Source organism: Eurosta solidaginis, chromosome 1 (assembly GCF_040869045.1).
Source record: "Eurosta solidaginis isolate ZX-2024a chromosome 1, ASM4086904v1, whole genome shotgun sequence".
NCBI lineage: Eukaryota > Metazoa > Arthropoda > Insecta > Diptera > Tephritidae > Eurosta > Eurosta solidaginis.
In genome coordinates, this window is record NC_090319.1 from 121,166,079 (window position 1) to 121,182,406 (window position 16,328).

The following is a 16,328-nucleotide window of genomic DNA, read 5'->3' on the forward strand; positions in this document are numbered from 1 at the left end:
GTCCGTCCGTCCGTCCGTCCGTCCGTCCGTTAACACGATAACTTGAGTAAATTTTGAGGTATCTTGATGAAATTTGGTATGTGGGTTCCTGAGCACTCATCTCAGATCGCTATTTAAAATGAACGATATCGGACTATAACCACGCCCACTTTTTCGATATCGAAAATTTCGAAAAACCGAAAAAGTGCGATAATTCATTACAAAAGACCGATAAAGCGACGAAACTTGGTAGATGAGTTGAACTTATGACGCAAAATATAAAATTAGTAAAATTTTGGACAATGGGCGTGGCACCGCCCACTTTTTAAAGAAGGTAATTTAAAACTTTTGCAAGCTGTAATTTGGCAGTCGTTGAAGATATCATGATGAAATTTGGCAGGAACGTTACTCTTATTACTGTATGTACGCTTAATAAAAATTAGCAAAATCGGAGAAGGACCACGCCCACTTTAAAAAAAAAAATTTTTTTAAAGTAAAATTTTAACAAAAAATTTAATATCTTTCCAGTATATAAGTAAATTATGTCAAGATTCAACTCCAGTAATGATATGGTGCAACAAAATACAAAAATAAAAGAAAATTTAAAAATGGGCGTGGCTCCGCCCTTTTTCATTTAATTTGTCTAGGATACTTTTAATGCCATAAATCGAACAAAAATTAACCAATCCTTTTGAAATTTTTCTGTGAAAATGGGCGAAATCGGTTGATGCCACGCCCAGTTTTTATACACAGTCGTCCGTCTGTCCTTCCGCATGGCCGTTAACACGATAACTTGAGCAAAAATCGATATATCTTTACTAAACTCAGTTCACGTACTTATCTGAACCCACTTTACCTTGGTATGAAAAATGAACGAAATCCGACTATGACCACGCCCCCTTTTTCGATATCGAAAATTGCGAAAAATGAAAAAAATGCCATAATTCTATACCAAATACGAAAAAAGGGATAAAACATGGTAAGGTAATTGGATTGTTTTATTGACGCGAAATATAACTTTAGAAAAAACCTTATAAAATGGTTGTGACACCTACCATATTAAGTAGAAGAAAATGAAAAAGTTCTGCAGGGCGAAATAAAACACCCTTAAAATCTTGCCAGGTATTACATATATAAATAAATTAGCGGTATCCAACCGATAATGTTCTGGGTCACCCTAGTCCACATTTTGGTCGATATCTGGAAAACGCCTTCACATATACAACTACCACCACTCCCTTTTAAAACTCTCATTAATACCTTTAATTTGATACCCATATCGTACAAACTCATTCTAGAGTCACCCCTGGTCCACCTTTATGGCGATATCTCGAAAAGGCGTCCACCTATAGAACTAAGCCCCACACCCTTTTAAAATACTCATTAACACCTTTCTTTTGATACCCATATTGTACAAACAAATTCTAGGGTCACCCCTGCTCCACCTTTATGGCGATATCTCGAAACGGCGTCCACCTATGGAACTAAGGAATACTCCCTTTTAAAATACTCATTATCACCTTTCTTTTGATGCCCATATTGTACAAACAAATTCTAGGGTCACCCCTGGTCCACATTTATGGCGATATTTCGAAAATGCGACCACCTATACAACAACCACCACTCCCTTTTAAAACCCTCATTAATACCTTTAATTTGATACCCATATCGTACAAACGCATTCTAGAGCCACCCCTGGTCCACCTTTGTGGCGATATTCCGAAAAGGTGTCCACCTATAGAACTAAGCCCCACACCCTTTTAAAATACTCATTAACACCTTTCTTTTGATACCCATATTGTACAAACAAATTCTAGGGTCACCCCTGGTCCACCTTTATGGCCATATCTCGAAACGGCGTCCACCTATGGAACTTAGGTCCACGCCCTTTTAAAATACTCATTAATACCTTTCATTTGATACCCATATCGTACAAACGCATTCTAGAGTCAACCCTGATCCACCTTTATGGCGATATTTCGAAAAGGCGACCACCTATAGAACTAAGGCCCACTCCCTTTTAAAATACTCATTAACACCATTCGTTTGATGCCCATATTGTACAAACAAATTCTAGGGTCACCCCTGGTCCACCTTTATGGCGATATCTCGAAACGGCGTCCACCTATGGAACTAAGGATTACTCCCTTTTAAAATACTCATTAACACCTTTCGTTTGATGCCCATATTGTGCAAACGCATTCTAGAGTCACCCCTGGTCCATCTTTACGGCGATATCTCGATAAGGCGTCCATCTATAGAACTTAGGTCCACGCCCTTTTAAAATACTCATTAATACCTTTCATTTGATACCCATATCGTACAAACGCATTCTAGAGTCAACCCTGATCCACCTTTATGGCTATATCCCTAAATGGCATCCACCTATAGAACTATGGCGCACTCCCTCATAAAATACTCTTTAATGCCTTTCATTTGATACACATGTCATACAAACACATTCCAGGGTTTCCCTCGGTTCATTTTCCTACATGGTTATTTTCCCTTATGTTGTCACCATAGCTCTCAACTGAGTATGTAATGTTCGGTTACACCCGAACTTAACCTTCCTTACTTGTTAAGCTTTGCTCTGCAATACTGGCATTGGTATACTTTTTTTTTGTGCAAGATTATGTGGTTATTTAAACTATGCCTATCTATAAAAGATTTACTACATTGTTCACATTCGAATACATTTACTTCATTTAAACTAATTTTTACTCTAGACAATGCATCTGCTACCTTATTCTCTTTACCTTCTAAGTATGTAATATCAAAATCATATTCACTAAGTAAGATTTTCCATCTCTGAATTTTAGAATTTGGCTCTTTCAAATTAGTTAACCAAATCAATGGCCTATGATCAGTTTTTAACTGAAACTTTCTTCCCCAAAGATAATGTCTAAACTGCTTAGTCGCCCAAAGAATTGCCAATAATTCTTTTTCAATAGTAGAGTAATTAATTTCATGTTGATTCAAAGTCCTAGATATAAAAGCTATTGGTCCATGTGTTTGAGATAACACAGCTCCTATCGCAAATTCACTTGCATCTGTAGTAAGTGTAAACTCCTTTTGAAAATTGGGATATTGTATCACTAAATCGCTGGATAAGAGACATTTTAATTTTTCAAATGCTTCCTTAAAATCTTTATCGTTAATATTAATTTTTGTTCCTTTTTTTAATCGCAAAGTAAGTGGCTTTGCTATTTTAGCATAATCTTGTATAAATTTTCTATAATAGCCTGTGAGCCCAAGAAAGGATTGTATTTCCTTAACGTTTTTGGGAATAGGAAACCTTTTTATACATTCAATTTTATCGCTATTTGGTTTTATACCATCCTGAGTTATTACATGACCTAAGAATTTTGTCTCGTGTTTTAAAAACTCGCTTTTATTTAAGGATACCTTCAAATTTGCGTTTTGAAGGGTCTTTAGTATTTCTGCTAGACTTTTTATATGTTCTTCCAAGGTTGTAGAAAATATAATTATATCATCCAAATACACATAGCAAATTTTTCCGATAAATTCTTGTAAAACATTATTCATCAACCTTTGAAATGTAGCTGGTGCATTTTTAAGTCCAAACGGCATACGATTGAATTCATAGTGTCCGTCTAGAGTACTAAATGCTGTTTTTCACGATCTTCTGGCTTTACCTCTATTTGGTAAAATCCTTTCGTTAAGTCTAGTGTTGTGAAATAGTTCGCTCTTCCTAGTTTATCCAAAATTCCTTCAATATTAGGTATCGGATATTTGTCTTCTTTTGTTGCTTCGTTAAGCTTCCTATAATCAATTACTATACGCCATTCTTTATTTCCAGCGTTATCCTCCTTCTTAGGCACCACCCAAATAGGTGCATTATATGGGGAAGTACTATGACTAATTATGCCCTGTTCTAACATTTCCCTAATTTGTTTATTAACTTCTTTTTTATGTATTTCGGGATATCGATAGATTCGTGAATAAATCGGGGAACTATCTTTAGTTGGTATTGCATGTTTTAATTCATGAGTGAAAGTCAAGTCATCTCCTTTCTTATAAAATGTTTTCTTATGATTATTTAAAAGATCAATTAATTTTTCTTTCTCCTCTTTATTCAAATGTTCGATTCTAATATCCTTTTTTATATCCATTATTTCTGGATATGGATCAATTTGTTCCATATGATTTATATTAGAATCATAATCCCTTTCATCTTCGATATCAAAAAATATTGGTAAGATTTGGTCGTTCAAAATCAAAGTTTTATGCTTGTAATTTACTATACCATTATTTTCTTTTAATATATCATTTCCTATCAGTCCGTCAAATTTGGAATGAAAATCATAAATATGAAAGATGCAATCATTTTTTATGGGCAAAGTTATACGCCCTTGTGGTATTATTGCATCTTGAAAAATTCTAATATTTCCTGAAGCAGTTTTTATATTTAATGGTACCATACGATCCTTTATTGTACAAGGTGGACAATTTCGCCTATTTAGTAAACTGTCTGTACTACCTGTATCAATTAAAAGTTTTGTTTTGAAATTATTTTTAATTAGTCGAATATAGGGTAAACTTGATTCATTTCCGAGGCTGTTAATTGAAAATTCTTACTAGTTTCGCTAAAGTTAGTTTGTGGTTTTCTTGTCTGGCCAGAAATATTCACATCCATGGGTTCATTAGTATTTCTAGGTTGATTGCACATTTGATTATGTGATGTGTTATGCCTAAAATTGTTGTTTCTAAAACTACTGTATTGATGATTATGACTATATGTTCTAGGTTGCCATGTCGTATGTTGAGGAGTATTCCTAAAATGTTGTGTTTGTTATGTGATCTGTGTACTATTTTGTCTGATATCATTTCTAAAACTTCTATCGTTTTTACCACCTTGGTAGTGCGGCTTATCAGGTATCTGCGATTCATTCATAAATCCAGCTGCTGTTAATTCATGTAAAGCTTCTTCTATGGTCGAAGGTTTTAATGCATATAATATTGTTCTCATATGAACAGGTAATTTTTCCTTGAATATTTTTAAAGCTGCCTCAATGTTTCTAGGAATATCGGCATTATTATTTTCTTGTAAACATTTTTGATTTAAAATCGTTAATGCCTTCTGAATATTTGAAAAAAAATTAAAGACGTCGCCTCTATACTGTACAGATCGCAAATCTTCATACAGTTGTGAACTTGTTTTGAAACTACTAAAATTTTGTATAAGCATTTCTCTTATGCTTGACCACGTACACAAATGGCTATGTATTTCAATTACTTGCCTAGCACGACCTACTAGTTTGCTCTTAATCACATTAATGCACATTCGTTGTGACTGCTCATTATATAGACTAAGCGTCGGAATAATATCATCGATATTTGATAAGAAAATTGGTAAATCCTCTTTCTTTCCATCAAAATTTTGTAACCTTTCTATATATTTAAACGGATTTAAATCTAAATTTCTCAAACTACTGTTACCATCATGTGTATTAGCTCCTTCATTTACTGCTGCTCCTGGAATATTATCTGCTGGTTGAAAACTCATTTTGTTGGAAGTGCTCCTCTATGGATGTTCACAATATGGAAAGATATTCAGGCTTTCTGATTGCTGCGTGCTTCAAACCTTAATGAGTGAATGATATTTGCATGTAATAAGTATTGATTGTGATACTGCCGCTTTATTGCTGCATTCAATTATTGATACTGCCGTTTGATTGTTGCATTCAATTGTTGATACTGCCTTCGATTGTTGCTTTCAGTTACTAATATTGCATTCAATTCGTTGGTATGGTCCTTTGATTGTTACATTCAGTTATTAGTATTGCATACACGATATATGACAGCTCAATTTATACTTTCTCCGATTTTAAAAAATTTAAATTTTTGTACTAAAAATCGGTTTTTGTTGTAAGGATTCTTTGTTTATTTTACAAAGAGTATCCTACCGACTGCGCCAATTTCAAAATTATTGTTCAAAAAAGGATTTGAAAATAATTTTGTTATTTTAAGAACAATTTTTTTATTCTTGATATTTTCAGTTTGAAATTTGAAATGAACAAATTTTTCTTGGCGTTGCGCATATTTATAACATTTGTAATACTTCAATATTTTTCTTCAAAATACATTCTCAGATAACACAACATTTTTATCAAGTAACAAATATTAAAGTATGTTAGATATTCAATAGTATTTTAATAATGTGTACAAAAGATGGGACTTATACCATAGTGAATGATTAACTAAGTGATAAACAAAAAGAATCTATAATCTTTTCTGATTCATATATAACAGGCTTGATCCATGTGAGACCTTGGAGGCAACCAGGCAACAGTGAGCGGCCGGAAGGAAGGGCGGAGGCAGAGGGCGTCGACAAGCACGAGACGTCGGATGAGAACATGTCGGACGCAAGCACCGACACCATCCGAGCGTGTGAGTCCACAAACCCTTCCACCGCAGCAGGCGTAAGCGACGCAATCGCACAGCCAAGGGACGATGGAATCCCTACCACACAGGAGCTCATCGAGGGCTTGAACCTCCAGGAGCTGGCATTAAACAAGCAGGACGACAGCGAGAGCGGGTTGTCGGATTGCGACGACCTGATGAGGCCGGCCGGGCCAAAATGACCGGCATAAGTATCCAGGTAGCCCATATCAATCTCCATCACGCCATTGCAGCCTCGGCTGTACTGGCGAGGGAGTTTGCCTCGGATGATCTGGGCATTGCCCTCATACAGGAACCTTGGGTATACAAGGGACAGGTGAGGGGCCTCAATGTGAGTAATAGTAAAGTAATTTGGGATCTCTCCCAGGAGAGACCTAAAGCATGTGTAATGCTTAAACAGATATTAACTATTTTTGCATTACAGAGTTTTTAAGTCGAGATTTGGTGGCGGTGCAAATCGATGCAAAGATCAATGGGGACGACTCCAGCATTGTGCTAGCCGCAGCCTATTTCCCGGGGGACGACAACATGGTCCCCCCAGATAACGTACAGAAGCTGGTAGCTCACTGCAGAAGAGCGAAACTTCCTCTAATCATAGGAAGCGATGCTAACTCCCACAATACGGAATGGGGCAGCAGTGATACCAACCAAAGGGGTGAGTGTTTGCTAGAATATATAGCCAGCAATGATTTAAGTATATACAACGTCGGGAGTAAACCGACGTTTGTTACGAGAGCTAGGGCAGAAGTCCTTGATATAACGCTCGGCAACAACCTAACTGAGAATATGATCGCGAAATGGAGGGTCTCAGAAGAACCCTCCCTTTCGGACCACAGAATCATAAGGTTTGAGCTGGGCGCTGTATCGGGGCAAACCAACCCTAGAAGAAATCCCAGGAAAACAGACTGGGACAGCTACAAAATATTATAGAAGCTAACATAGATAGCCTTAAGAGTAAAGGCAGAGGTACCAATTGTACCGAGTTAGAGAGCAGGGTGGAAAGGGCAAATCAAATAATGATAGATGCCTATAACTCCAGTTGCCGTGTCTCCTTGATTAAGGGTAAGAAGGCAACCCCCTGGTGGTCTTATGACCTGACGTTGCTAAGGAGGAAAGTCAGGAAACTCTTTAACGAGGCAAGGAGAACCGGCAACTGGGAAGAAATAGAGTAGTATTCATACCAAAAGTAGGTAAAAAGGACTATTCACAAGCAAAGTCCTTCAGACCAATAAGTCTAAACTCCTTTGTCTTGAAGGCAATGGAAAAGATAATAGACCAAGAAATCAGGTCGAACGCCCTCAAGAGCTGGCCCCTACATTATAGCCAGCATGCCTACAGAGCGGGTAGGTCCACGGACACAGCTCTGTACCAGTTAACATCTGAAATACAGAGGGCGTTCGAAACAGGGGAAACAGTGCTTTGCGCTTTCCTTGATATTGAGGGTGCCTTTGACAACACATCTCACGAAAGCGTAAACATAGCACTGCAGAGAAGAGGAGTTCAGGTACCAATCCAGAAATGGATTGACAATCTACTCCGCACAAGAATCGCTGAAGCTCAAGTAGGCAGCAGCGCAGTTAAGGTTATTACAACGAGGGGGTGCGCCCAGGGAGGTGTCTTGTCACCCCTTTTGTGGAGCCTAGTAGTGGATGAACTCCTGCAAAAGCTATCAGACAATGGCATAAGATGCCAAGGATATGCTGACGACATCGTCATAATTGCAAGGGGTAAATTCGAGAGTACGCTCTCTGACATAGTACAAAGAGCATTGAACATTACAAGGGAATGGTGCGCCAATGTGGGTCTTAACATCAACCCATCTAAGACAACCATCATCCCCTTCACCAGAAAAAGGATCCTACCAGCCCTGAGAGCAATAACAATAGATGGCGTGGAACTAGAATATGGAACCGCAGTGAAGTACTTGGGGATCACTTTTGACACCAAGCTCTTGTGGAAAGAACACTTCGACTCCATGAAGACTAGGGCCATGAGGTCCATCATGGTATGCAAACGTCTAGCAGGCAAATCATGGGGCTGCAGCCCACACGTGCTAAGATGGATGTATACCATGATAGTAAAACCTATGGTAACATATGGCTCAATAGCCTGGGCATCGAGAACAACTCGGGCGACGACGAGGCAAGTGCTGTCAAAACTTCAGCGACTGGCATGTGTGTGCATCACGGGAGCCATGCGCACATGCCCCACAACAGCGCTGGAAGCTATCCTCGATCTAACCCCGCTGCATATATCGATAGAGCAGTCAGCCAAGTGAGCCCTCCTTAATATCGTCAAGGAGGGCTCGGGCAAAGGTAAAGTCATATCGTCCCGGAACATGGAGGAATTGAGAGAGAAGATCCCAATCTCTCAACTCCCGAGGGATGACATCCTCAGGCAGATAGTATATGAGAAAATATATAAAGTAGAACTGGGAGACAAGGGTACGTGGGAAGAAAACAGAATTGAGAGCATTCGGCAGCTAAACAGTATAGTATGGTATACCGATGACTCGAAGACCCCAGAGGGGATTGGATGTGGAGTCGTTGGACCCAGAGCCAGGATATCAATACCCCTGGGAGCATACCAGAGCATTTTTCAAGCGGAGGTATTCGCCATAAGCCAGTGCGCGGACCTGAACCTTCAGCGGAAATACTCCAATGAGAAAATTGCCATACTCAGTGACAGCCAGGCCGCCCTTAAGGCCATCTCGGCATTTGAAATAAAATCAGCACTAGTCCTTGAGTGCGTGGAAAAGCTGAATCAACTAGGAGCACACAATGAACTACTGCTGGCCTGGGTTCCTGGCCACAGGGGAGTCGAGGGAAACGAGCAGGCGGACAGCCTGGCCAGAGTAGCAGCAAAGATACGACCTATTGGTCCTGAGCCATTCCTGCCAGTAGGCCCACAGGAAATTAGGGGGCATCTATTAGCAGAAGAAAAGGAAAAGAGGGAAGAACACTGGCGTAATATGCCAGGCCTGAGACAATCTAAGCTATTGTTAGGGGGTTACTGCACAACTCGATACAGGGCATTTATAGGCCTCTCGAAAAATAACCTAAGAATTCTAACAGCTATTGTTACAGGACACTGTAGACTGAACAGCCACATGCAAAAGCTGGGTATAATATCGAACAACACATGCCGATTTTGTGATCGATCAGCGGAGACGGCGGACCATATCCTCCTGGAGTGTGATGCAATCTCAAGACGTAGAGCTAAGTTTATGGGCTCACCATGGCCAGAGCATTCTCACATCAAATCCCTCAAGCCAGGTGAACTGCTAGGGTTCATCAGTGATGTCGGCTTGGATGAGGTGTTGTGAAGCAGATGAGGGCACAATAGACCAATGGTCGCAGTGCGATCCTCAATTAATTATCTATCTATCTATTTATCTAAGGTTGTAAGACCTACACATAATCTTGACACTTTACAGCCCGCGCCTTTCCCGCTTGGTCGATCATGTGCACCTCTCGCCTTCGCTTAATCTCGCCCAGTCTAGTTGGGACGTCTACGGAGCAAGCTTCAAGGGATGCACCCTTTTTAGCTAGTTTGTCCGCTATTCCCATATGCCCTAAGACCCAATATAGATGTATGCTTCTCCTTGTCCCGAATCTCTCCGGAGACTGCTTACACTCTAACACGTATTTAGATGCTGTTCTATGCGAGATTATTGCCTTAATTGCTGCTTGACTGTCACGATTGCAGCTTGGGCTATTTTCTTCCAGGGTTTCTACTGCTTTGGTTACGGTTACTATTTCCGCTTTGAACACGGTACAGTAATCCGGCAGCCTGTAGGATCTGCTTATTTCCGGATCAGCACAGTATACCGCAGATCCTACTCCTTCCACTATTTTGGAACCATCTGTGTACACATGTATCGCCTCGTCCGCCATTTGCGAACCTTTGCGCCAACCGTCCATCTCTATTGTGGCCTTAAGAACTCCCTCGAAGCGCAGATAGGGAATCAGGTAGTCTGCTCGTCTTGTGATTGATGACGCTTTACTACTACGGCCATATGGTCGGCGCTCAAGCTGCCCCAAGCCACCGAGCCTGGTTGCAGTTGTTAATGCTATGTTCTTTGCTACCAGATCTACAGGTGGAATATGCAGAATGGCATACAGTGCAGCCGTCGGGGTTCTTTTCAGGGCTCCGGTAATGCTAAGCATTGATAGTCTGCATACCCCCTCTAATTTTTTGAGGTAAGTTGTTTTTTGTGTGGTTTTCCACCAAACAAGAACTCCATAGTATAGAATAGGGCTTACAATCGCTCTAAAATCCCAATGAGAAAGAGAGGCCGATAAGCCCCATGTACACCGCAGCAATCTTTTACATGCATAGAGTGCCGTTAAGGCCTTCTTCACCCTATCCTCCACGTTGAGCTTCCATGACAACTTACTGTCTAGGATGATTCCTAGATATTTTGTGCAAGGTTTCTCCTGTAAGGTCACCCCTCCTAACTTAGGCCTGGTCCAATTTGGGACCTTGTACCTCTTTGTAAACAAGACCATATACGTCTTCTCCGCATTGACAGAAATGATGTTAAGCAAATGGGTCTATAGTCTTTGGGATAAAAGTGACCGATCTTCCCCGCCTTTGGTGGGAAAGCTATACGAGCAGTTCTCCAAGAGAGTGCTACAGGAGTCAGCCTTATGCACCCATCGAATATTATTTTAAGCCATTCCACGACCGCCATACTTGAAACTTGTAGCATGACCGGGAATATACCGTCTGGGCCCGGCGATCTAAACTTGCACTGATAGAAATGGTGCTAGTAAAATCAACAAAACGGTTCTGTTGTTCTTGACTTAACGGAGATTCGGTGATTTTAATCGAATTATGGTTAATTCGACCGACTTCTTTGTCAAACGAACAAATTAGTTTAGTCATTTTAACAGAAGAGAAATTTTCGCTCTTAAGTTAACAAAATTCTGTAAAATTGACAGATTCCTGATCAATCTAACTGATTTGTCTGTTAACACAACTGATCTCACTGGTCATTTCAACAGCGATCAACAGCCAATACATGAGCAAATTTCAAAGAGAATTTTACGCTCACTGCGCTCTCTACTTTGTACTAATGACGATGGTGTAACTTGTTTAAAAAAAAATACCAATATAAGAAAACCACCAAATCGAAAAAACACACAAATTGGGAAAACAACAAGAAACTAGTTTTTCAGTTACGATACAAAACGAAAAACCCTTTTTTGAATTTACTGTGCAAAAAATTATGAGATACCGGGACACCTATTTATCGTGTACAATTTTACAAATTTTCCGCCAAGCGAAATGAAAAATTGCGCCCTCTTGTTACAAAAGTTTTGTTTGAACGAACAGGATTTTTCCAAAGTTAGTAACATTTTGTTCAAGTTTTTATGAATTTTCACCCACGCGAACGAATTTAATAAGATAATAAAAAACATCCTTTTTTAATGTTGATGTTTCCGACAACATAAAATTTTTGGTTGTTTTGGAATCGTTTCAACTTAAAGTGTTACGAAAATTAAACCTTCTACCAATTTGATCCTTTACTTTTCAATAACTTACAAGTTCTCTATTTAAAATGTTATGTCAAATATTTATACAAGTTTTGTTCGAAACAATCAAGTGTGGCAACTACATGCGAGAGAAAAAATTGAGAATGAGCTGAGCTGCAACCGAAAGAATTGAGAATCAGTTTTATGACTACTATTTTCATTTCTATTTGCAAAGCGAAGATCAAAACTATAAATTAAATAAATTATAAAATATAAAATTTGGTGAAAGTGCGTTTAATAAAACAAAATAATAAAGTGTATAATGTTTAATGTGTGCCAGCATATTTGATGTAAGCCCAATGAACGTTCGGTTAGTAAGTGCCACCATGGTGTGATGGACCGTGCTCCGCCCTGGGTTTGCACCCCGGTCAAAGCAACATCAAAATATTAGAAATAAGGGTTTTCAATTAGAAGAAAATTTTTCTAAGCGGGGTCGCCCCTCGGCAGTGTTTGGCAAGCGCTTCGAGTGTATTTCTGCCATGAAGAGCTCTCAGTGAAAACTCATCTGGCTCGCAGATACCGTTCGGAGTCGGCATAAAACATGTAGGTCCTGTCCGGCCAATTTGTAGGGAAAATCTAGAGGAGAACGACGCAAATTGGAAGAGAAGCTCGGCCTAAGATCTCTTCGGAGGTTATCGCGCTTTACATTTATTTATTTATATGGAAACATACGTACTTTCGTACAAAGCTGTCGCAACAACTTTTTTTGTTCATTTGACTACTAAAACGGTCAATTGCGAATCAACGATTTGTGCGCAGTTGATTCAACATCTTGTTGCGATGGATACAAATTAACCGAAGTTTCGGTTGATTTTACCAGTATTTTTCTTTCAGTGTAGAAAACGTTTTCACTGCCCATTCGATTTTGGTATCGGTCAACAAGCCCGGCAATACCCGCTCCGTGATCGAAGTGTGAGTGATGTCTGCTGGCTCTTCTAAACCGTCTCCCGATGGGAAATGTGTGTCGAGAAGCAACCCAAGGGATTCCTCACTATTACGTGACCATTCCCCGTTCTCTTTCTTTATTAGTCCCAGACTATGTTTCCCCTTGCTAGGACTTTTTTCAATCGTACTGTTTCGCTGGAGCACTCTATGTCCGTACAGAAACTTTTCCATGAGATTCTCTTAGCCCTCGAAATTTCACGCTTGTAGATCCTCAGTAGATCCCTGTACTCGTCCCACCACGCTTCGCTTTCTGCGGTCTTTGCGAGCTTAAACCTTTCTTTTACCTGTCTTCTTAGAAGACTCAGCTCATTGCTCCACCATGGCGGCTTTGCTTTCCTCTGAATCTTCTTAGAGGACAAGCTTTGTTATACGTAGACATAAGCGTCCTTGTTAGGAATTCATTCGACTCATCCAGTTCCTCCACATTGGCAACCTCTTTGGGTTGTCCCAGTTTGGTTTCTACCTGTTTCTGGAGTTTAGTCCAGTTCGTTGATCTAGCGTTTCTAAAGGTTCCTCCCTTCTCTGCCCTGTTTAGGGAGATACTGAAGCTGATATACGCATGGTCTGAGAAGGATGGTCTATCAAGAACCATCCAATCATACCTTGATATATCACGCTTGGAGCTGAATGTAACATCCAGAACATTGCTGAATGTGGGAACAATGTATGTAGGGACATTTCCCCTATTGGCTATCTGCAAATTGGTTTGCAGGATCTAACAAAATAGAGATTCGCATCTCGTTCGTATCTGCTCCTCCTCACGCATTGTGGAGCGCATTTGCATCTACGCCTATGACCAACCGCCCTTTGCGCCCTTCCTCCTGTACTAGCCTTTTACACTCCATCGGTGGAACCTCCGCAGCATGGGCCATGTAGCAGGAGCCAGGATAAAAGTCTATTCTTTTGCTCAACGGCCACCACTACGAGGTCCTCAGTAGAGTAATTAGGCAGCATATATGAATGCAGCTGTTTCCTTACCATTACTACAGTTCGCACCCGTCCTTCCGTTTGCTCGTAGTAAACACCACACTCGCGCGCGCTAAGTCCAGAAACCTTTCCTCCCGATGAGAGCCACGGCTCCTGGATCAGCGCCACGACAAACGAACCCTCCACAAGGGTTAGGAGGGGTCCGCTCGACGCCACTTTACTGTGTTGGAGGTTTATCTGTAGGACTCGCGGCACCATTGGGCTGTTTGTCCCCCTCCAGCACCTTAGTGGTGACGCCGTCGTCCTACCCTTGCCCTTTTGGTTTAGAGTATTCGAGACCCCCTTCAGCCCCTAGTAACTATTGGGCCGGGTGTTCCTCTGTGCGAGTCACAGCACCATTTGGCGGTTGTTGCTCTTCTAACACCTTCGTGGTGACGTCGGGGATCTCCACCTGTCTTTTTTCCCTTAGGCTTTTGAAGTCCTTTTCGACTTCGCCCACCTCTAGCGTGTTAGGATTTTTATCCTCGGGACTTCTTTTCCTGAGTCGCATGTAAATTTTGCCAGTGCCAAAGGACATTTTTCTGCGTGTACAAAATATCCTCCGCCTACTTGTTTATTTGGAAGATGTAGAACTGGCCTTCCTCGGCAGACCGAGATACAGTAAGTACCTTCCAATCCTGTGTCGGTATGTTCGGATTCTGATTATGCAGAAGTCGCAGTGTATCTTACGACTTCATCACGCATGGTATCCATACCTTAACTTTTGGTACCGTGGGGATTTGAGCCTTATCCACCACCTCAAGCCACGCGTTCGTGTCTTGCCTTTGGAGGTTTGGAACCACTCCTCCAGCCACCGCAAGCTCGCGTCGTTGTCGCACGCTATCGTCTTCACACCATTATACCATCCCCCTGAATCAAGGGTTGGAAGGGGCTTACTTGGTTGTTCCCGCATCATCCTAAGCATTAAGCGAATAAGCTCCATTTCCACAGATCTCCACCTTTAAGTAGTCATTTGTTCGGAAGGACTGCTACGATGAACCAGTGCCACAGTCACTGACTGCTTTGCCACATCACTCATCTTCTCGGGAAAAGCCGGAATCTTAGTGTTATCTCCCTTTGGCACCTCCGAGAAAGCCGGAGTCTTAGCGTTAACTCCCTTTAGCACCTCAGAGAAAGCCGGAGTCTTAGCGTTATCTCCCTTTGGCTTATCTCCTACTTTCGCAGTTGGAACCTCCCTCTGACTCGCAGCTTTCGAGCTAGTTCCTACCTCGCTATTGGGGCCCATCTGTCTAACACCTTTGGGCCTACTTGTCTTGTCTATGCGACTGCCCTGCCTCGCGGCTCTAGAACAGGGTCCTTTCTGCCTCTTGAAAGCAGGCTTGTCGCCTTCCTCTGCTCAGTACCCTCCTCCACTCTTCTACTCCGTTTTCATTTGTGTGCTTCTCCAAAACGGAGTTCATTGAATCAGCACTACTTTCGCTCCCCGAGTCCGACGCATTTCTTAATGCGTATTTGTCGTCCTTGGCTAGCGACTCAGTCCTCCTCTTATCATCGTCCTTATTACAATCAGGTAATGAGTCGTTCATCTTGGTCGTACGACCACCTGCCCGACAAGGCGGGCTCAGCGGTTCAGTATTATATACGGGGAAATAACCGTCCGCCACAGCAGCGCCCGTTAATGTGGTAAGGCCATCAATACTTCCCGAGTTGGCCCGGTATCGGGAAGGCTCCGTTCGAATGGCTGCAAATCGTCCAATAGGCACGGTCCGCATAACACCCTGGATTGACGGGTTGGCAGTTCTTGGTCACCGACATCCCGCCGCCCTCCTATGAGGCGAAACGGCGTAGATGTCAGTCCTAAACAGCTCAGGCTCATAGTTCGGCTAAGCCCGCACACCAACGACAAGGTGCCTACCCTAGTGAGGGCTCTGGGTATAACGTCCACAGAAAAGATCACGAGAGCGGAAATGGAGGCTGTCTCGCGTTTATCATCCACCACTCAGTGCAATATGCTACTTGACACCGACATCTTCCGCAAGGACATTGTCATGGAAGGTCAAGGCATATCTATCCAGTCAGGCGATGTAAACTTAGAAATCATCAACATCCACATCCCTCCTGTCACATGTTATCTTAGGCGATTTCAATGCCCACCACGATCTATTCTGACCTACAGGCGGACAGCAGGGGTGAGAAGTTAGCGGACCAAATAGAGGAAGCGACGTTCTGCACAATAAACGGAGACGTCCCGACGTATGGTAGGAAGCTGACACAGTTCGCCAGATTTACCCATTCTGAGTGCAAGACTAGTAAGCTGCGTCAACTGGCAGCCGATGATTGGCATCTGACCATCTGCCCATACTCCTTTTCGCTAGAGCGATCTGCCGACTTCATCACCACTGAGAACCGCACTTTCATAAACTTTAAGAAAGGAAAGTGGTATGATTACAAATCTTATACTGACAATCGCTTTGCTACCCTCCCTATCCCGACTGATGCCCGCCAAGGGGAGCG

At 41.6% G+C, this 16,328-nt stretch overlaps 1 protein-coding gene across 3 annotated transcripts in view; it reads left to right on the forward strand.

Annotated features, from left to right (window-relative positions):
- Ccdc39 (Coiled-coil domain containing protein 39) overlaps positions 1–16,328 on the forward strand; it is a 622,904-nt gene that overhangs the window by 145,794 nt on the left and 460,782 nt on the right. Inside the window, exons 1-2 of one of the 3 annotated variants that reach the window (XM_067759761.1) lie at positions 6,580–6,733; positions 6,827–7,057. The exons of the other annotated variants lie outside the window; for them this stretch is intronic. Coding sequence (XP_067615862.1) covers positions 7,007–7,057 — 51 coding nt within the window. The 5' untranslated portion in view covers positions 6,580–6,733; positions 6,827–7,006. Of the gene's footprint in view, positions 1–6,579; positions 6,734–6,826; positions 7,058–16,328 lie in introns of those variants that run through there. 3 annotated transcript variants of the gene reach the window in all.